The 23,632-nt window shown below is 34.1% G+C and overlaps 1 protein-coding gene and 1 long non-coding RNA gene across 7 annotated transcripts in view; one reads left to right on the top strand and one right to left on the bottom strand.

The window, feature by feature from the left end:
• The window catches only part of LOC123007894 (acetylcholine receptor subunit alpha-like), a 32,473-nt gene that overhangs the window by 1,176 nt on the left and 7,665 nt on the right, over positions 1-23,632 (bottom strand). The window contains exons 2-10 of one of the 6 annotated variants that reach the window (XM_044403393.1): positions 15,659-15,703; positions 15,361-15,470; positions 9,683-9,863; positions 4,814-4,929; positions 2,866-3,034; positions 1,715-1,851; positions 1,518-1,664; positions 991-1,134; positions 259-493 (exon numbers count right to left, since the gene is read on the bottom strand). In XM_044403393.1, the coding sequence (XP_044259328.1) occupies positions 259-493; positions 991-1,134; positions 1,518-1,664; positions 1,715-1,851; positions 2,866-3,034; positions 4,814-4,929; positions 9,683-9,863; positions 15,361-15,470; positions 15,659-15,703 (1,284 nt within the window). Of the gene's footprint in view, positions 1-258; positions 494-990; positions 1,135-1,517; positions 1,665-1,714; positions 1,852-2,865; positions 3,035-4,813; positions 4,930-9,682; positions 9,864-9,948; positions 10,118-10,619; positions 10,801-15,360; positions 15,471-15,658; positions 15,704-23,632 lie in introns of those variants that run through there. The other 5 variants (XM_044403392.1, XM_044403395.1, XM_044403394.1 and 2 more) reach the window with 5 other exon arrangements.
• Positions 10,349-12,738, top strand: LOC123007897. Its single transcript, XR_006412896.1, has 3 exons — positions 10,349-10,508; positions 10,567-10,662; positions 10,721-12,738. It is a non-coding gene; the product is annotated as an uncharacterized LOC123007897 (long non-coding RNA).

Below are 23,632 nucleotides of genomic sequence, written 5' to 3'. Positions count from 1 at the left end.
CGAATTTTCATTTCGGTAGTGGAATATTTCCCGAGTGACTCGACTTTGTTTTCGTAGTCGTAGCTAGTGTCAAACGGGTTGAAATATCACCCGGACCAGAGAACTTCTGAAACGCTGACACTGTCCCATCTCCGATAAGAAATCCTCTCTCTGCTTCCGTCTCATGAAACGCGTCTCAAGAAAAATGACGTAATAAGAAAATGAAACGATGTCCCACTAAATTACAATAAAATAAACACTTTTAGTCTAATGTGGCACCTTAGTCGAGTCCTCTAACATCTTCGTGTGCTCTGCGATAAATCGTACGCAGAAGCACGATTTGTGAATTTCGGGAGGACAACGTGAATGCGAAAATCCAGGATTTCGCAGCACTGGGCTTTTGATTCCATTATCGGCCTCCGCCGATACGGTGAGATCTTCCGATTCGGAGTGCGGGATGGCCACGGGACCGTGGATTTGACAGCTGCCGCCGAAAGGGCCGCCGTCTTCTAAGCTGCGAACAGAAAAATGACGCGATCGATAAAGTGCGTTAAGACGGGTCCACACACCACCCAAGGACACCAACATCAAAACGGATATCAAAAACAAGCTTTCAAAGATCTTGTTGGTGAAGCAATATGGCAAAATTTCTTGCAAATTAATTTCTGTATTTTGTGGTTGTGGGTTGGGCTTCTGTTCAACGTCAGAGTGCGATTTAATGGCAATAATTCAAACATAAACTTGCGTTATCTTGAATATTAATTAGACGTCCGTGTCTTAGAGTGGCGCCTACAATGAACTTATTTCATAATTTTAACTACTTCTCGTTGTATCCGGATTCCATCCACGTTTCAAAGTGGAAGTGATGAATAATAATGGGCTTAACAATAGAAATTGCCTTTTAATACAGCTGCTCTCGATGGAGGTCAAAGTCGATGAAATTCAGCTTTTGATTTAATCATTACATCATCGATCTGTTTGTTGTATTTTCGATAAAAAATTTAACTTTACCTAGGAGATAAATCTTCTTTAGATGGGGTTCTGGTTGGATATCTCCTCTTGGGGCTGCAGTCATCTCTCTGTACGGTTGTGTGATAAGGATAAAGACATGTCGACGGTTCTCGGCCTCGCATCAGGAAACGACTAGACATAAACCTGAATCATGAAAACTGAAGACACATCACACTAATACAAATGAGGCCACATCAAATTCCAACAAAAAAATAAAAAATTAACTAGAACACAGAAATTTGTCGCCAAAATTACAAAATAATCTTAAAATACTTCTTTAATCATCAATTATTTTAGTTTAAAGACTTTTAGTTAAACTACAAGCTATTATGACTTATCAAACTTAACTCTACAAAAGCACTTTAGACAGTTTTCGACTTGTATTATTTTAATTAAACAATAAAAAGTAAAGTGGGCGTGTTTAACAATGTTTAACTATCATTTCCAGCTTCCAAATATGCAAAAGAAAGATCTGGAGAGTTGACTAAGCAGAAAAATGTTAATTTGTATGCAAGCATAAGTGTTACCTATTTGTTTCAAAAACGTATTGAGGTCTTTTCATGACCAGAAGTCTCGGTAGAATATGAATAAATACTCGTTTGACCCATGGAGACATTTTGTGGGTTTGTGGTGATCGGAAATGCACGTTCAGGACAACCACGGTGACACATATACTGGAAGAAAAATGGAAATCTAGTTAAGGTATGTATGGAAAAGTACTTACCTTATAGAGACGAGAATCATGGCAAAAATGAGATATTTTCCTAAAAGTGGGACGACGAGTGAAGTCGGTGGAATAATTTCAACGACCAGAAGAAAGAACACGTGTAGACTAATTAAAATCGAAATTGACAGCGTAACCTGCAAAACAAAGTGTTACAAATTGGTCAAGTCAATTTCAGAATTGTAAGTTAGTGTTCATTCCACATCCAGTTGTTGAAGTCAATTATAGCAAATGTGATGAAATATCCAGCTACCGTAAGATAACAGAATGTAATTAGACCAGACGAGAATGCAAAGAGCGATTTCGAGAACAGAACAAAGCCTTGAGATAAACACATTTTCGGTTTGTGTATTTTAATTAAATGACCGAACAATTTTTATTAAAAGTGTATTCAAACTCAATATTGCACTATTGATTCTGATAAGAAATAATGACGTTTTAGAGTCTTCCTCTGACAAGTTGAATAGATGCGAGCAATATGACAATTTGAATATAAAAAGCGCTTTGAGGAACTTTTATGAATGAAGTGAATTGATGGTGTTTGCACAAGTTCGATATTTCGAATTAAAATCAAGCTACTGAATGAAATATTTCGCAATTGTGTTGCTTACAGCTACCTGAGAATTGTATATTATTAATCTTAATGATGCTGAATAATAGATCGCGTGTCAGGGATGATTTATTAAGGACTAGTTGTGTAGCATTTTAAAGTCACGTAACACTGATTACAGACAAAAATGCAATTGCAAAATGTAAATTAAATTAAAGAATCAAAAACGTAGCGAGTTTTCCCAACTTTTAATTTCACCAATTACCAGCTAAATCCGGAACGTTGCTGAAATGTAATTTAGTCATGTTTTTGTCCCTTTCGTTTTATGACAGTTAAAAAGAAACTCGGACATATTCGTCGAGATAATGAAAATTGAGAAAAAGTCATTTCGAGGCTGCCATTAACGAGCATTACATTTCGCCGAGAACTTCACTTCAAATGCTTATTTCTTCTCAATGCATGTTGACACAGCAAACCGAATTATTTAAACAACTCGAGCGAGTTCTTCATAAATTTCAAATCAAACTTTAAAAAAACTTACATAGGCAATATTTGAACAAAATAACTGATTTTTAACAAAAGCAACGAAATTGTTTATTACCTTCTCTCCGCTATCTGATGGAAGGTAGAACGTCAGCACTGTGAGAAACGAAATGCCCATGCAAGGAATGATGATGTTCACAGTATAAAACAAAGTCTTTCTTCGCATCGTTATATTGAAAGTTATATCAAGATATGGCTCATCACAGCACGTGTAGAATTTTTCATTTCTGAAAAAGAATCAAAATTATTCAACCGGCATTAAAAGCACTAAACTAACTCTCAGAGCTATAAAATAATGACAATAATGGGCCATTATAACCGATTACCAATTCAAAACTTTTCGCCAGTTTCATCACTTCCAAAAGATAAAGTAATTAGTGCCTACTTAAATTCTAACTCAGACCACTTAAAAATTTACAGCTTTAAAATACTTGGATAGAATTTTAACTCCACATTTTTTTCAATGTTTGAATTAATAATAATAAGAATATGATTGCAACGTTATCTAAAATGCCTTAAATCATTAGTGTTATATTGTGTTGAAAACAGGAAGAAACTCCTATGTAATCATTTATTTAGGTGAATAATGTACGGCTTTAAGTTTCGCATCATTCGCATTTTATATAGATTCCAATATGTATCCATGATGAATAAATACAGCGAGAATCCTCCTAAATCCCTTTTATCGCTTGATTTAATTAACTTCGGCGAATGGCGTCCGCTTTATTACATTTCCCGAAGTTGTCGCGATCGCTATTTACGGAATTTGCGCTAGAATCCATACTGAAAATAGCCAACTTTTATATTTTTTAATGTATTTCTCGTCGGGTTCCACTTTCAAACTTTCGCCGTAACACAAACCCAAAATTTCCTACGATTAAATCTTAAATATCGGTTATGTATTAATCATAGTGTGTCTGAATATTGAGATAATCGTCAAGGAATAACATCCATGGACAAAATAGACGTGTACGTCTGCCATCCATCATCCCTTGTTACGCTCCATTAAATCTGTTTATTCCGGGAGATGATATTGATCTCTGGAAGTGTCCGGTATATCTTTGACTAGTGGAATTAGACAGCCGACGGCGTGAAAATTATCTAGATACGCCTATGTCAAAATTCCATCTTTTGAAGCATTAGAGTGGAAGAAAAAGGTGTGGGATGTTAACGAAATTTAATAAATGCCAAATATCAAAAATTTTGTCAAGAAAAGTTGAAATGACTCCCCTGCGATTACAAAAACAAAGTTTAAAATTTAAGTCTTGCTGTTATAAAAGAACATTTTATTAATGTCAAAATCGATACGGCAGCATATGGAGACATTTTGTGATGCCCTCACAGCCCTTTTTTATTACGGTTTGTTGAATCTCAACACATGTTTTATTTTTCTACCTATTTATTGACACCGGTCAAAATGGTGGATGCGCCGGGCTAAATAAATTTTAGCAAATAAACATAATTTAAACAATAAGCCAAAAAAACAAATGATAAATATCGGTTATTGTAAACATTGTTTTCCTGTGTCATTGGCAAGGTGAATAATATGCAGCTTTACATCGGAATATTTACGATAGCTCGAACGTTCAAATTTTCCACCTCTTGACAATATTCAACATTATCATGTAAATTCCCGAATTTTATCCCACTTTGAGTGTGTGAAATTTATTGATATTAAATCAAAAATAAAGCCGAAAATTCGAACCAAGCGAGAAAATTAATGTTACCTTCATTCACACGCAAACAAAATCGATTGAACAATGTGTGAAAGTTTCTTGGTTTTATATTTGCAAGCAAATTGCATAGAATTTTGTAACTGAGAGAAATTAATTTTACCGGAAATGTATTAACAGACTCATGGTCGACCAATAAATCATTTCGTGATACAATACGAATCCAATAAATTTTCGCCTAATCCCAGATTAGAGAAAAACGAAGACAAATCGGTAATAATTGCCCTCCAATTGCCATTTATTGTTTTATTTATATTGATTATAGAATTTTACCTTACGGCAGGTACTTCTAAAATGTCCCATTCAACGGACATGTAAAATTCAGAAAGATCAACTCCAACATCTACGACGTTACTCCCAGCTTTCTCGTCCATGTGTCGCAAGTCCACCTAACAAACACACCGTTTTGAAAATTTTGCATCTACATTTTACACACCAATTACAATTACACTAGATTATACATAAGAAAAACACCTGAAACAAACGACAAATCGCGGCAAAACACCAAATCTAGCTTTGGAAAACTCTCCAAGCCACTCACAAACTTCCGAACCATCCGAACCTTAATTTTATTTTTACAAGAATTTATGATTCTTTCTATTTTGTTGGTGTGTCGATTCTTGACGCAGTAAAATATTCCGACGCTGTTCGACCAACCAGAAGAAAATCAAACATAAGGCATGCTGTATATCAGTTGGGCCATGCAGAGCTTTAAGAAATTATTTATCTTATTTTGATTATCTTTTGGTTTAGATTTGTGGTTTTTAAACGTTGTTTGGGTAAAATCTAGCGTTGTAATTGACGGAAAGTAAATTAAACCCGATTAAACCACTTATCCGTGATGGTTTAATAAATCTAATTTACATGTCGGGCATTTCCGATCAGTGACAAATTATTTAGCGCTTGATTAACCATGCGTTAGTTAACGAAAATTTTAACCGATGATTAAATTTGCTAGAAGCTGGCGTTCAAGACTGACGTTTTTTCCCTCCTTCAAGCTGTGGGTATAGTTAATCCACGATACTTTTTCATGACAATCGAATTCACTTTAAACTATCGGAAGATTAAAACAGTTAAGTTGGTAACAAGATAGATGTAATAGGATCATTTATTCACTAGTAAATCGCTCCGTCAAAACTTAATTGAGAAGATAAGTGTAAACAATTCAATACAAATCGATTTGTCAAAGTTAAACCCAATTTAAGATTTTACCCAAACAAATTTAAAGTTATTAAAAGCTCAAACTTGTTAAATGTAATACTATAAACGTAGATGTTATAACGAGATGATTAGATTAGAAGTTTTAACCACAGTTTAATTACTGGAGGAAAAATGGGTTTATCTTTTCTCTCGAAATTTGTACATATCTCTTCAATTACACTAAGTTTGGTATAATTCGAATTTGTGTGTTCGTAATAATATTTCAAATGAATGAGATGAGCATGCGGCGAACAAAATTTCCAACCAAAATCAAAGTCGTGCAATGATTTGTGTATTTTTATATTTTGATTTAATTCAATTTTTTAGCGGGTGTCACAATGTTTTTGCTAGGCGAGTAATGAAGCGACATAATAGATCATTTAATATCGCAGCTGAAAACCCCTGATATAAACTAAAGCATTACAGAAAACCATGTAAAGCACGAAGCGCAAGACAAGCCATTATTTCTGTATACACCGGCATTTCTTTTAATTACGATGATTAAAATTAAGTGAAGCGTACTTTGTCATTTTTCATACTTACCAAAACATAGTTTACAAGAATTTCTTCCTTTAAATTGGTAGCGCCTGCATGCCGCAGAGCCAACGTAAGCGACATCTATCTAACATTGACCGAAACTATCTAACACTAACCTCCCTTAATGGAAAAGGTATAAAATTTGTGGTGCGACAAAAATAATTACACCATCAAAAATTACAATAACGACAAAAATGCGCGTTTGGCTACCACTAACGAACAATAAGACAGTTTTTATTAAAAAAATTAATTTACTTTGTTTATAAGTTTATTTAAAACATTTTAAACTACAATCTACAAAAACTAATTTAGCTTTTATTCAAAAGCTAAAAAGCAATATCCGTTTTGATTAACTTCAGATTTATCTCCTCAAACAAAAGAAAAAAGTTGACATAAGCTTATTATATGGTCGTAACTTAATTCGCGATGTTCCATCACAATAATTGTGGCTGAAAAATAAAATTGCTAGTCGAAAAAAAGTGAATCTAAAAATACTTGGGAATTGAAACTCGTACATTTTAATTAAAAATTATTTCTTTTTTACTTCGACACTTTTATTGCTATAAAATATAAATGCACAGTATGTTGAGCATTTATCGTTTAACGACATATCTTGCTCGAGGCTTCAGGATGCAAATTACTTTGCAAGTTTCAAGCAATTTATTTTACGGTAATGCAATTAACTTCTAGTTGGTACTTGATATTTGACAGTAAGTTACTGGTGTCTCCGAATATTACACACATTTATTCTTTCCGCTCTATTATAAAACAAAACAAATCATTGTTTGTTTATTATTTAAACACAGAAGTGAAATATTTACGTCCGTAATTCCAAAAAAAAAAACGCAATCTATTGCTAAAGTTTATTTGCGTGTCGAAATTAGCGTCATTTAAATATCAGTTGTTGTAAATGGGTTTCAATGTCTTGTGATATCAAGATTTGAATTAAAAAGCGTTTTAAAGTGTATTATCGTGAGACAACACGCTTGCCACATCAAATGTAAATTTAAAACCTATTAGAGACAATAACTGGGATAAGCAAACGAGATTCAACGTCTCTACATACCTCCAGCTTTTCTTCGGAACTAATTTATTCTATTGATCTGCTTATATTGTTATTCTTTCGTCTGGATCACTTTTAAGCAAATTGAATGCAAATAGCACAAAGGGAAAGTGGATAATTATCCAAAAACAGTTTCAGAATTTTTACGGCGAGATTATTTATTGTTTTTAAAAAGTGAATTACTTTCAGGGCAAAGGATATGGCTACCCGGAAGCCATAAACTGAAGCCCTTACTCTCTTGACAAATCAATTGCAGTTCACACAATACAGATTCTTCTAGGAGAATACCCAGCAAGCTTTCAAAGTTGTATCAATTGAAGACTAATTGATTAATGGACTTAATGGACTTTACATTTGGAAACTTTACACACTAAAGCTTGACGTCCTTAATCATAAACTCTTCTCTCGTCTTATCGATATACAATGAGAGCTTTTGCATGAACTTTTAACGATTGGCCACCGTTTAATAGAGACTGAACACGCTATAAATTCAGCAAGGTGCAAACTCGTGCATGCATTCATTGAACTTTGCTTTCTCGAGTGCTTTGAACCTAGTGAAACGACAACCGATGAAACAAAATGGCTCCCCCAAAAATTGAATTGAGCCAACAATAGACGAAACAAAAACGATTCTCTTGCTTCACTGCCGAAAAATAATTACTTATATCAATTGAAAAGCCAACACGATTCATGCAACATTCAAGCAAAACAATTTCATGCAAACTTCTCTCATAGCCCAGTCAATAAAAGTTTTAATCTAAGCCAGTACTGCATTAAGGATAAGTTAATGGTCCCTGGTGAACTCTACCGTGGAATTTTAAGACAATCTACAAGCTATGAATGGAACTCGGATGGATCTTCGGCTTTAAGACGCGAGTAACTGCGAGGGAAAATAAATCGTGCAACAAAATCAAAATTAAGCGAAATGGCCCGTGAGAACTGATGCCTGTCTGTTAGGTGTTAGTTTATAATTGCGAGAAAATAAACAAGTTATATTGAAGCCCCCAGCAACTAAAACTGCAAAACTTTTATTTACGTATCATTCACATTAAATTTGCGGTTTTTCGGATAGTCAAACGTAAATTATGTTTATTTTTTGTATTGTTAATCAAATGTATTATTTTACTTTGACTGTAAAATTGCCAAATAACATGCTTTGTTGTAAAATTTGCTAGTAATGAATTTACACAGTTTAAACACAAATGTAATTAAATCTAGGTGTATTATGACCAAAACATGTTTAGAACATTTTTACTTGCTTGTACAAAACCACAGCTAATGATTATTTTACCTAACTAATTTTGTACAAATTGAATAAATAAATTTTATTAAAACATGATAAAACTACAATATTAGACAGGAAATCTCGGTTGACTCGATTAGGTTTTTATTGCACATTCTCTTACATTGTAATTAAAATCATCATGCATGACAATTAATTATCACTAAAAAATTGTATCAAACGCGATTGTGGTAAAATACGAGTATTTCTCATAAAAAACGCATTTAATATTCTGAAACGTTCCTTTCAGCGAAACGAATTTCATATTTTAGCTTCTTCGTTTCGGTTTCTGCCTCAGCAAAAAGCTTGAAAGCTGTATTATAAGACTTTATTTTTAGGAATGTTTTGTCTGTTTTAATGACCAGTCAGCTGGTAATCTTAATTTTAAAAATCTACAATCAAAAACTCATCTTTTAAAAATGACACGATATCAGCGCTAAAAATAAAAAACAAAACCATTTTTAAAATAGAAAATTTATCACAAAAGATGCATTATTGTCATAGGGATGCGAACGTATTCCCAAAACTGTTTTACATTTAAAAAGCAGTTCGATACATCAAACGCTGTTTGCAATATTTTGTGCACAGTAGCTGAAATAGACCGGCATATATCATTTTTAAAATTACAAGCGAACTCAATTTCAGTGCCGCTGCTTGGTGTTTAAATACTGGAATGACGGATTTATGTGTGGAGTATTTAACTGGAATCGCCATCTGTTGAACTTTGGGTAATGACTGAGAGACGACTCTGTGTCGTTTCAAGCGCGTAGTTTGAATCACCATTGAATGGGCTATGTAAAAATGGGGCATTAGTAATGACGATGGGTTTAATTTTGGTCGAGTAAGTAAATGCGCGTGTGTCCCAGAGATCGATTATCGTCCGCTTGACATTTCCGTCATGCATCTATTTGTTTGTTTTACCCGCCCAGCAGTGCCCGGTAGTGAGTATATATAGTGTGAATTTTGTTAATTTTATACCTTTCCCAAGTGTAAACAGTCGATATGTACAGGGAGCGCATTTCTCTAAACAAACACCAGTTAACAATAACACCACGCGAACCTTAAACCCATCGTACGTCCAACTTCCTAACTTCAAAACGCATGTTTGGACGTCGTACGGAAAGAATTCTACATCTATAGCGCACGAGGACTTGTAAACCGCGGGCGGCTGCCACACCACAAGGCCGTTGTAGTAGACGGTAGCTTTGGTCATCAATGTGACCTCATAGTTGCCGTCGGCGCTGCAAGAAAACACACTGACAGTGCTCTCGCTCGATTCACGCACTCACAACCTTGGGGATGACTGCCATCGGTCAACTCCATTACCTTCGGGTGAATTTACACATCTGGGCTTGATTTAAAGGTACGAAATAACCACCAAAATTTCCAGACACATCCACAAACAAAAGCTTTCGTTCAAAAGCCAAACGCGTTTGAAGCAAAAAGTATTCTTCCTAAGCCGAAAACGATACCAACTCTTTTTCCGACACCTATACACGCTTGCCGTTTTCGCTGAATAAAATAAAATACTCCAACTGCACACAGATTTGAGTAACTTTATTATTCCGACCAGCACTCGTTCTCGCCCTTTGCTTTATGACATATCTGCATTATTAAACCTGTTTTTGAAATGGCCAGAGAACGGGATAATCTAAAATGACTCCATTCACTTGAGGCCAGCGAATTTAGAGCTGATCGCGACCGTTTGAAGCTGATTTACGTGACGTGATTGCCATGTGATGATCATAAATCTGCGGTGCCGACTGATCGCCTATCCAACTCTTTTCAGTGCCGTGCTATTTTCAGATCACAGTGTTTACGTGCCATCTGCTCCTTTTCTCAATTCACACGACGTCAAAACCTCCCAATTCATCAAATACTACAACGTGAGTAAGAGTGGGTGGTGTCTAGAAATTTTGGTATACACATGACAAAATCTGGTAGAATCCGTAACTAGGATAGGTAAAATGGGTTCCAGTCGTCGGCCATGCACCTACCTTGAAGCCGTCATAAGTCCAGCTACCAAATTTGAGGACGCAGGTCTGTTCATCGAACGGAAAATACTCAACGTCAATTTCACAAGAGGACTTGTATATAGCTGGTGGCTTCCATTCGACTAGACCTTGGTGGTAGATGGTGGCCTTGGTGGCCAGGGTAACTTCGAAGTTCCCGTCCGCGCTGCAAGGCAATCAACAACGACCAGCAACCGCACAAACTAACATAAACTAAGTCGATTTCTGAACATTTCACAACAGGAAAACTGGAACTGGTCCACGTATGTTGTGCTAATAAATACGAGGGAAGGTGGAGGAATGTGACAGGGAGTTCGAGGGACATAACTGGGGTGCGATAAAGTCGCTCCGGAGGGTTTTATGATCTTGTTTTATTGGCCAGAGGCTCTTGTCACTCGTATTTATTGTGAACGAGGAAATGGGACGCAATATAAAGGTGTCAAAATTAATAAGAATTTACATACGTATCTCCTTTAATCAGACGAAAAAGGTATTTGAAATATTTTTACGAGCACTTTTATTACGAGAACATCAAGTTAATTCAGCTTCCGCCTAACTCTCTGATTAATTGTTACGTCACCCGAAGTTTCATACTTTTATAATCCAGAGGAATCTCTTAATGAGAACTCAGCAAATTTTTAAGTAAAGCGGCTGAAAATGGTGAGATTTGTGAGAGTTAAATCTGTCTCTCACGTATTTCCACACCGAAAAAAATACAGAGAGTGTCTTTATCACGTACATCACTCCATCACCACCCCAGTGATCAAAACCCTCACGTCCAAAAACCACGCCTTGCTGGTGCAAGGAAATAATTAATAATTAGGACAAAAATGTTCCCTCTTGGATTTTACTTCTCTTCATTTAATATTCAACGTTCGGAATATATATCTCTAGTCAAAGTTCAGAAGCAATCATGACACTAAGAGGGTGAGTTTTTTGGACACGCATTTAAATTTTAACAAGATCCTTGTATTTCTGAGCAAATATGACCGGATTTCTCTTTTTTGAACGGTAATCTAAACTAAGCAGTTGGAACAAGGAAGATAAGTTAAATGACAGTCGTTGAAGTTGTCTATATGAGGTTTTCGACCATCTGAGAAAACAGGAACGTTCCCTCTAAACACTAAAATCGATATTTACCCGGACGAGTCGTCGAGAAAAATGTGCGACAATTCTCAAGTCCTCCTTAAACGCAATTAAAATCTGGTAATACATCTAAGAGAATTTCCAGTCAGGTATAACAAATGCTTTCGGCGAGGTTCCGTAATTCCTTAAGATGCAATTTCCTTATTATTCTGAAATATAGCTTTCGGAAATAATGGTTCATTCACGCTGAAAATCGTTCTAAAGTTACTTCATCAGCAAGAAGCTGATTTTTGCATTTAAAATGAATTAAAACTTCAGCTGTAATTATTTTTTAACTCCAAAGTTCTTTAGTATTTATTACAATATACGACGCGAGCAATTTTACATGAAGACTATTTATGCGATCACACAACTGAAAGCAACTCGAGCTAATAAGACTTTACGAAGGATGAAACTCCACTAATGGAAAATATATGTAAGCCGGAGCAAAAACTTGGAACAGTATCCATAATAATAAAATTGTTTTAGTGACATTTGATCCGTTTTACTTTTTATAAATATTTATCACTCAAAAAATGAAAAATTCCCAAGCTTTGAATCGATGTCATTTTATGTTACATAAAGATGTATCTTCGTCAACACTACTAAAAATATAAATGAACAAAAGTGAAATATGATCAAGAGGAAAGAAAACAAGAAAAAAACATTTGAGAAATTCAAGTACTCGTTGATGGGTTTGAGGAAGATTAAAACTTGTCTAGCGGTGAATAGTGTCATCTTTCACAAGGGAACTAGTCTTGTAATTAGTGCAAGCCATTAATCCAATTAGTTTTATCATATGTCAAGCAAGAACCGTAATTTCTCTTTGACTCTCTTAGTATACAAATAAAAACTTTTGACAGAATGAGAAAAAATTTGTTTGAGGTTGTTTTTGCTTCCTTTATTTTTTATTCGTAACTCGAGGATACATATGTTATAAATTCATAAGTATATTTTAAATGTCAATATAATAACTCATGCTGCCTGAGAGGATAAGACGTTCCCCTAACCAAGATATCTCGCTTTTAGCATGTCTGTGGTCCCCACATTCCGTCATTAAATACCCTATAATTTCGTAATTTAATTGGCATCTCGCCCTAACAATATTCCCGACGCATTCATCCCTCTTAATACAGAACTTGTTCAATTACGTATACTATTTATTCATTTATGGAAGCCCCCGCTCTTAATTTAATAAACATGTAGCCTCGTTCTGTTTTTACCCAAAATTACAGAAATCCTGTATTAATTCAATATATTCGGAATAAATTTGCATAGTGACTCCTCTCAATATTTACTCGGCATAATTCAATCTCGAGGACAAAAGACAGGTCGTAATTCTATAAAACAAAATTACAAAAATAGCAAAGGGAATGTGGGAGGACTTATCCCAAGAGATACTCCAGTAAATTACTTTAGTTACTGTCAGTGAACGTATCAACACTTTATGCTGAACGCTGCTAATATACCAGAGGATTTCTGTTCCCTGGTCTGCTATTACCCAGCAATGTATCGTTTAATGATTAATTTTAAGCCATTAGCATGTGTCAGTATGCAGGCCTTAAAGGTAACTAATGCATCAAACAATCGTGCAATAGTTGCCTCACTTCCAGAAGCATTTTGTTGAAGTAGAAATACAATTTTTATATGTTTATACAATTTTAGAAAACAGCTTTTGGATCTAATATTCTTAGTTAAGACAATGTTTATAATAACGATCAATTGGTGTTTAATGAAATGGAAACCTATATCGGTGATCAAAGTGGTTGTTAAATCGCTCGAAATTGCTTTTATGATTGTTTGGCTCGAATGGTGGAATTGACACTGGGAAAAGCAGCTTAGCGTGAACATCAAACGTTGACTAGTTTTTCCTTTACATTATTAATAAAGTTTTGACAGTTGAATGAAATTTTAAGAACAATTTCGAAGAAAATGCGTAGCTCTGTACCGCAAATTGAATTTTAAAAATATACATTTTTATTTCTTAAATTTTAGCACATTAACTTAACAAATTCCCTCACAAATCATAAATCAATACCAGGCGAGGTAATCTTGTTGTATCTCACCAGGAACATAAAAATTCTTGTACACTATAATTAATTAGCATGAAACTTGGAGTATAACATGAAAATTAATCACAGAAGCGTTTAAAGTAAAGGCGTATTTACGAAATATTAAATGATTGGTAAACTGCAGAAACAAATCGATATCCGGACGTCTTCTCCAGAACAGACATTTTTTATAGAACTTTGTTCAACTTCTTTGTCAAACTAACAGTTTCCTGAAAGAATGCCTTCAATAACTTTAAATGTCTGTAAGCAGAATGAAGGGGAAACTAGTCAAAGTATCGGTTCTCGAAGCTAGTTACATCGAAACTCAATTCTGTAAAGAGATACATACGGGCAAACGTGCCCCACATTTCTTCTTAGTTTTTCTATAAGGCAAATAATTCATCCTTGTCGAGTAATCAACTCAAATACAGCAGAAATGACGACACTGAAATATAGAAGTGACTAAGCTCGTAAACATGTTGGTCATGAGAAGTTGGCAAGTGCTGTTATTGAAAATTTTGAATAAAATCGTCTTAAGCAAAAAATCCAATTTAAAGTCAAACTTTCTATCCCTTGACCATTAAAAGGTTTTTTTTTTGCCCAAGCTTCTGACATAAAGTGGTATACAGTTTGTAGAGTAAAATATGAGGCAATACGGGAAAAAAGCCGAGCTATAAAGAAGGCAATATGGAAAGTGCATCGGAAAATTCGCAACGTTATTTTTTGAGTAAGCGTTAATCTTAGTTTAATTTTGCCCAAAAAAAACATAATTTAAATTTGTGTTAGTTGTTGCAAAGTTTTGAATTTATATTTCTCAGGAGAAACAGTTGGAATTTGTCCAAAATGTAATACCGGAATAAGCGTGACATTGCGAAATGATTATTTCAGTTTCCCGTTAAAGAGAATTAAATCTTTGTGTTCAAGAATTTGCGTTGGTTCTCGTGAAAATATTAAATACACGTCATAAATCCAGATTAAAACAAACATTTTCCTTGAATCTCAATAGATTCACAACAGAAAGAAAATAAGCGATAATTTTTCATTTCCTCCTCTAATGATTCTCTTTGTTTTGAATAAAACCTCGCTTTAAGACAAAAATATCACGGATTTAACTTGAACACATCTTCACCTTATCTCACTATTATCCTTTAGGTCCGTGTGAATTATAAGCTTCTGTGACAGCATCATATTTTATGTAGCATGAAATTTATTTTCATCATAAAAGTCCGAAGCCGCATACCGGAAAGTTTTAGTATTAATAACAGTCTTATTTCCTACACAAACTTATATTTATTATGTATTTTACACAAAACGCATGCAAATACTCCAAAAGAAATATTACAAACGTTTATTTTATAATCAGGAGCAAAGCTGTGTTATAGCCAAAAAATAATTGTGCCATAAAAAACGTTTCAAATTTTGACACCTTTATAGATTTTTTGGGACACTTGAAGCAAGCGGTTAGAAATATACTTGAGATCTGAAAAGCAACACTTTGTTGTGACTACAAAATGGGCAAAAATACTAATTAGACATATAAAGCAACTTACTTGTTATATAGGACGATATCCGGCCTCCATATATGATCCGAAGGAACGTGAAGCATGTGGACCCCTCCATATTCTTTCGGTTCCCACCTCAATTTGTAGTCGTACCACGACTACAAACAAAGGCAATTGAATTAAAACCACATTTAATTAAATTTTGTTTCAGCGGTCCTTTGTGTTTTAGTAGCCAATAAAACGGAATTATTTAAATAGCGATTTCAGCTTGCATTGCAAGCTAATTTAGTTTATTGGCCACTTTACACCGAGGATTAAAGGTAAAAAAGCAGAAATTAGAACTTACTTGCTCGACCCATAAATTTGTTGTCATTATTTGATTCTTTAAATTCTGAAACAAAATCAAAGTTTTATTGAAACATAAGCACAAAATAGAACTTTGCCAGAATTAGGACTTAATTGAGACCTCGCTAATGCTGTCCTGACAGTTTTAAAGTCGGGATTTATCCATCAAAACTTTTCCCAAACACCTGTACAACAAAAAGTTAATTCGTCGAGTTAAATATTTAATTATCGTCAGTCCGAATTTTTATCGTATAAACAGTCCCTAGACATTAACCTTAAAATTAAACATTAAATAATTGCCCAAACGTTACAACCATTTTGTTTTAATATCTTTTATTCTTTCATTTTGGCTCAGCATATTAAAAAACTCTCACTTATGAGAAAACTTTTGTTCGATTCGCTGAACAAAATTGGTCAAATTTAAAGGGTTTTCACCCCTATCTTGGGTCAAACATCTTACAAATTATAGCCTCATAATAATGACGCTAATAAATAGACCATAAAATCCCCACAAACTTGATAAAATTTGTGGCGTTTTCTCATTAACCGATGTACAACAAATAAACTCCCGAAAACATGGTCGTTAGTCCTGAAAAAACTTTGCAGTGGTAAATTAACTGTAAAAACACATATCAAGACGTGTTTACGCAGAGGCTATCCACTCATCTTGATATTCGCCGCGGAATTTACCGTGTCCCAGTAAAATCAATTGAAATTGAATTCATGTCAAGCGTGCTTTAATGATGGCAGGTATGCACTCAACTATCTCGAGATGGTTCCTTTATCAACCTCAGTGAGCACAAAGACGAGTATGAAGACGTCAGCTTGGCATTATTTACGTGACAAGTGTTTCTTGCTTTAATTGAAGGCGATAATTGGGAAAAGTGCAGTTATTTGCATTCCATAAAACAACAAAATATTAGGACAAACAACCAATTAATAATATTACACTCAAAAACTAATATTAGTTGTAATATTTGTCCATTTGCAAAATTCTTTTCTCAATTAATTTCTCAATTAAGAAACTTTAAGAAAATAATCTTTTAGTATTTATGTTTATACCATAACTAACCCACAAATAACTTTTACTTCAATTTTATTTTTATTTTACCTTTATTTATTTACACTGTAAAACTAAAAACAAATAAAATTAAATACAAATTCATAATTTACTATGTGTAAACAGTTGCTTAATAAATATTATAAATTACGAAAACTCCAGTTGAGTAAAATTTAAATTAGATTAATATTTTAAGTTAAGTTTTGTTTATACATATTAAAACTTTGAATTGCTGCGTGCCTAATTGAAATTCACTAGACTCTTTAAATACTGAATAAATTCCTAAAGAATAATTCTACCAGTAGTTGCTTTATTAATTTTCATAAATCAACAAAGAAACCTTCTATGTTTGATTTATGTTTAGCATTTTGGAATTCAGTACGCCTGTAACTTTGAAACTTTAGAACAATACATTTTCGTGAAGACGAAAACATTTGTAAAAGTTTCGAGCAAGTGAGTGAAGTAAAAAGCGGTTTAGTAATTTACTAAAAGTCGAAATGGTAAAAATTCAATTTCTATTCAAAACAACATCGTCCATAATAGATTCAGCCAGTTTACCAATCTAAAAACAATCTTGTGTTGGTTTTGCAATATTTACCCCGATTCGCACATTCGTTTTAAATTGGAATCGCATCGATTCACATATTAGAGCACATAAACCACCAGAGATACATTCCTAACATGTTGCTGCTCAAGTAGAAAGAAATTACAGCAAAACTTTTCTTATCTAAATAAATTACAAGAGTTTGGAGTTATCACTCTCCGAAAAAAAAATAACAAACATAGCTATTGTTATCACACAAGTGAGACCAATAAAAACATATCGAGAGAGCGAATTCTTGTGAAATATTTAATTCAAGCATGCGGTGCGTTATAACACGTGTCAGACAATCCTCGAGAATTCCCATCACGGCTGTCTCTTTACCATTTACTAAGAATACATCACCGTCCATCGTTTGTGTAAAAAATCTCAGTCGGTCCTACTAGGGACAAAAACAAATTTCTTTCAAACCCATTCAAATCCTTTTAGAAGCTAAAAAAGGTTATTGGTTTACTGTTTGCAGGTGTGAGCCTCACAGTGTCAATTTTTTAGTCGGAATCAACGCTCGTTGTAAGTTTTGATGATACTTGCAGGAATTATAAAACCATAATACCAGAATGGGAATCTAATCTTGGAGCTGGATAATCAGGTATTTAGACGCAATCCAATTTATTGAAGGACAAATGGTTGCAGTTCCATCACTCCCGACGATAAATGATACCTATCAGGATATTGACTCCGTGGGAGCCGAGAGAGGTTAAACAGAACACGAGGTCGTCGCCGGAAAAACTATCAGATACAAACAGCTGGAATTTTATCTCTTTTACAAATTGTTAAAAGCTTTAAGTACCCAAGCTTTTATTAAATGTGAGCAAAAAACAAGACAAGGGTTGCAAGGACAAATTTTGTGCAACGACTAATTAATTTTAATTGTCACAAATAGCTCAACATGATGTAAAATAGGGCACTGACATTTCTTGTCAGGAATGATATATTTATAAAGACACTCGGACGAGGTTACGCATTTTGTCAACCAGTGTCGGATTTTGGGAAAAGAGCCAACCAATAACCTGCTCTTACTTTTTTATTCCTCTACTTTCTATGTTTATTTTTTTATTTATTTACCATTAAAGTCATTTTGATGTTTGAATTCTAAAAACACCGTTTGGTGTGTTTTCCGAAATAATTTATTTTTTATTTGTTTGTTGGCAAACTTCTCAATTACAGGTTTACTAACAATCACAAACATTTCCGCATTTGTCGAATACAAATTAGTTGGCACATGCTCAAAACTCTTCGTYTATCAATTCGCAAAAAACAAACCTGATTTATTGTCTCCTAATTTAATAAAAGTAGTGCAATTCTCCCTAAACACCTTTAGCTTTCTGCAAGTTGCAGGACAACTAATCTGCTTTTTCCCCGTCGAGCAGTTGCGCCCCATGGACGCTTTACGCGGTCGCATCGGGATCTCGCATACAGGTCTCTTGAATTATTTAGTACGGATTACGACCTCAGCGCTACTATCGACTCTCCCAACCGCCAAGCTTTGGAAAAACGCGAAGCTACAATTCGCATTACGGCCCATAAAGACGTATTGGAAAATGTCGGAACGTTTCTCGATTTTCGGGACAAAAATAAACGCTCTAGTGTATTAAGTGCAAGTTTCAGTGGCAAAATTTTGCAGTCTTGCAAACACTCAGGATTTACGACCGGTTTTTGCCCAAATTCAGACTTAACGATTTCCCCAAGCAATCCCGGTGTGATCTATTTCATGCAAATCTAGTCACAGGTTACAATCAGCACAATATCGACATCTGTAAGGAAAACGTAGACGTGCTTTGATAAAATTATTATCCTTCTCACCGTTTGTCATATTCCACCTTTCCTGTGCGTTGTCTTCAGACCAACTATAAATTTAAATCCAATTTACATAAACGTGAGCTTTGTTTCTTTAGACGAGCTTTGGTGAAAAAAAAAGAAATTGATGTCGACAAACATAACCAAATCGCAAAATCCTCTAGGTAGATGCGGATGGAAAGAATTAATAAATAATCAACTAATGGGAAGATCCGGGAAAATACTGATTCATAGTAGAGTGGCTGTAAGCTACGCAACTTTCATATCATGTTAAAGTCATAAATAAGGCACTATTGACATATAAGATAAGGTAAAATTAGGCTAACTAGAAACTAACTAAATTTTCTCAGATTTAGTCTAGCCCGGCGCATCCACCATTTTCAGAAATTTATTTATTTAAACGCAACATACTATTTTTACTTAAAGAAAAACTGTAACCCAATATCGTCAAACCTTCGTCTAAAAAGGTTTCTTATCGTGCAAAGAAGTAATGTAGAAAACAGTTTAGCTATCACACCTGTATCTAGCTCAATCTGATCCTCTTCAAACGATAAGAACTTACTTTGCTCCCCAGTCTCTATTGAAATGGTTTTCAGACAAAATACAAGTACTTTTAAATAAAAACATTAACATTGGAGTAATTTTTTTTATAAGAAAGGCGCAGCGTCTTGATGAGCTGTCATCAGCAGAATTTACAATAATTTGAGTCATTTAAGTCACCCTCCCATTTCGTATTAACCCTCCGTTATGAATAATGTATTTTTTCATTATTCTAATTTCGGTAATTTAACCTTTGAGTTTTTCAGCGTTTTTATTTACTCGGTCGCAATTAGGAAGCCATTAAGCGTTCAGTTTCACCTATCCATTTAAAGCTAGAACAAAGTAAACACTACCATGAAATGTTGACGGGTCGCAAGGGATTGTGATGCATACAATACATCAGTATCGGAGAGAATGTTCCCATAACGTGATTCTCTCAACCGTTCTAAAAATGTCACCTAAGCCTCGTAGGACTTGCACATATATTTGAGACAATCTCCATGAACAAAAAAAGTAGAGCAAATTATGTTTTTGACTAAAATGTACGCAAAAGGGGAGAGTGGCCACTTCCAGTTACATCACGGTGCCATAAATCAATCAGATAGCAGATGCTTAACGAACTGCTACAGAATCGGCATGTTATTTACGAGTGGGTAAAAATATTTTTTGAACGGGAAAATTTTTAGCTTTTCATAAATCGAAAGAAAGTTTTTCAATATTTCAATTTGTCAGGTATTCGCAATTTTAAAAAATTTTAATTACAGAACTTTAATTTTTGATTCTTTTTTAATTGACTTGAAATACATTTCTTTAAAATAAAGTTTACACATAAATAACTTAATTTAAAATGTAAATTAAATAACTCGAGACTAATTTAGATAGTAAACTTTGATTTTTTCTTATTTAAATAAATTATGTTTAATTACAAAATTTGTTTTTTATCATTCTATTACTTACAGAGTTTTAACAAAAAAGTTTAAATAAAACACCTCATTTCCGGTAAGTCGCAAAAGCCAATTTCTATTTTGCCAAAGTGTGAATTCTCTCAAACACAATAGTCACCTTTGTGCTTGTGACTGAAAGCCGACAATTAGATTGCATTTTGCGTTTTATAAATACTGTACTTCCGGAACCTCCAGCGGCCTTGCCTGTCTAAAAACAATCTATTCATCAACGAATTTAAGGCTTCAAACGGCTCAAAATTAAAAATCATATAAGCTTATAATTGAAAACTATTCATCGCAGCATTTAATTTAATTATTTTTCAGTTTTGCAACGAAAAAATGTGTTGAAAAAATGTGTTTAAAAAAAAGAATTTTAAAATTATTATTTTTAAAAAATCACAAAAAATGCGTTTAATACGTTACGCAGAATTTTCCAGTTTGCGGAACGCATTCGAGTTTTCTGGCATATTTTACATTTAGCTATAATTTTACAACTATTTGATAAATTTAACGTTTTTAATTTCCAATATAATCAGCTTTTTGTAAATTACCGGTATAGATAGGCCGTAATTGTCACTTTTTTAAAATAATTTTCGAGATTTTAATAGTATATTATAATACAAGTTTATAAGCAAGCCTTTAAAACACGCACGACGGGTTTAAGAGCACGACGCATCAGCGGAGTGCTTTTAACGTCGTAAGTGTTTTAAAGGCGCTTATAAATGAGTGTTATACGCTATTTTTTATTATACCTACTCGTTTACGATCTTTTATGAGTATTGAAAAAATGTGAATTTACACAATAAAATTCTCAAAGGTTGTTTGTGAATTGTTTTCGTAGAGACGGTTACTAGTTTACGTTGTTAAGTACATTTTTTCACGTTGAAATTGGTCCAGACATTTCACTATTTCTTGTTAACTAGACAACTTTAAAATTTCAGCGTGCTATCAAGGCCAAATTACGCACGCTGCAGAGTGTTTTAATTTAGGATTATGATGCAGGTATAAAAAAAATTGAAACCTTTGTCCTTATGGCAATATTGGCATTTTAAAAATTTCTGGTTACCAATTTCACTTGACGTTGACACTTTTAAAGTAGACTTTTAATTATACATATGGATATATTAAAATATTAAACTTAAAATCCCACAAACAGCTTTTAACATTTTTCATACCCGAAAGCAAAATCCTTGTTAATAGGACACTTAGTTGCCTAATAAATTGCGGAAATCTGTTTCGAGAGCTTCAATGAGCTGTTTGAACAGCAAATTACCTGGTCACATTTTTGCCACTTGTCTCGGTGTTCGATTGCATGAAATGCACATCCCGACTGCAATTTTTGCCTTGTTGAAATGGTTGTAGAGCGTTGATGGATTTGCATCCGTGGCAAAGCGTATGACAGATTTGTGGTCGGGTGGTTTGGATTGTAGCGAAGGTGATTTGCATCGTTGACCCAGATTCGCTCTCGCTTTGTAATTTAGGGCTTTTCTTGCGAAACAAACGCCCTTGCGGAAACTTTTAAAAACATTTGAAACGCTACTAGTGGCTTGATCAATCAGAACGAGTCGAGCAAAAATTCTCTCATTCCGTCAACTCGAAACTGTGAACATCCACTCGATTCGAGTGTCAATACATTGACGTAGAAAAAGGGAAATTTCTAAACACACTCTAAAAAGGCAAAATTTTAATCATACCTTGTGAAAGTGTGAGCAGATAAATAAATGCTACACCCCATTAAACTTAAATAGCACAACCGTAAATTACAAGAGTTGCTGTAAGTCTGCAATAAAACTGAAACCTTAATGTAAACACGCAGATGGCGACTCAAAATAAAATTTGTTTTTATAAAAAATAAACACGCTGTGACACTTTTCACAACTCATATACTTTGTTGTTAATTTTTGCTCAATGTAATGTTGGAAAAAGTTGCAGTGCGGTCGATAAATATTTCATGTTCCATTCAACAAATTGAAATGGATACGAGTTTCGAGACGCTTAAATTGTCGCTAACCCAATAATGTGTTGAAATTTTCATCGCTTTCGCATCATAGCCGTGTCATTCTGGCACATATTACAATAAAAAATGATTCGTGAAAACTGCAAACTCATTCATCTTGTTGTGACATGTTATGACTTTGTCCTCTCAATAACTCGACTTACAATTTTGTCGTTACACCACCTTCTCAATTAAAAATTGTTTGCAAAGTAATAAATGCGTGTCACGTTTTAATTTAAATGCATGTCACAAATTCGCCTCGAAAGAAATAGAAAAGATCGAAGGTTAGAAATTTATTGTTTTACAAATAGTCGGTCAACTGTCACAATTTATTAAAATCGACACGTTGAGAATTTCTAAAACGGAAACACCAAAACTATATTTTAAATTTATCACAAGTGCATTTCTGTGTTTTGTTTTATTAGTTTGCTGGTTCCAAACATAATTAACAATGCATTTGTCTGTAGTGACTTTCATAATTTATCTGGTTGTACGTCATGTATAAAATTTACGTCGTAGTTATTATCGTAATACAATATTCTGGATAAAGTTCTACATTTTCACAACTTTAAGCAATGTATGTCCATACCTGCATATCCCAGGATACAGTTCAGACTTTAATTAATGTTGTAAAATTTTTAGTGAAAAATAAGACTATCTTTGAGGTTTGAACATTATTGCCTTCATTTAAATGTTAGTTTGTAACAGACATGTCACCCAGAAAGCGCTCTGATTTCCGAATCAAAACCAGCTTTCAGATTAGTTCCCCACAGTAGTTTTTCAAATTTGAATTAGTAGCATTACATATCGGTTTTAGTTAATTTAGATCCAGCGACAGATCAGCTTTGAAGCGTTCCATCCTATAATTTTATTTGTGTTGACTTTATGGATTAAGCCGATGCTGGATGTCTAGATTGCCTTGTAGCAATAACCCAGCTATCGGAACTAGTTTATCGATTTATTTAGACAGGAAGGACAGGTTCATAACCGTGATGCGTTATAACTTCCGATATCCAAAAACAAATGGTTTAATTAAC

This window comes from Tribolium madens, unplaced genomic scaffold (assembly GCF_015345945.1).
Source record: "Tribolium madens isolate multiple individuals breed KSU strain unplaced genomic scaffold, Tmad_KSU_1.1 Scaffold_3;HRSCAF=73;Tcas5.2_LG2, whole genome shotgun sequence".
Classification (NCBI taxonomy): Eukaryota; Metazoa; Arthropoda; class Insecta; order Coleoptera; family Tenebrionidae; genus Tribolium; species Tribolium madens.
Note: the sequence above shows the minus strand (reverse complement) of the source record. Positions and strands in the feature narration are given on the sequence as shown.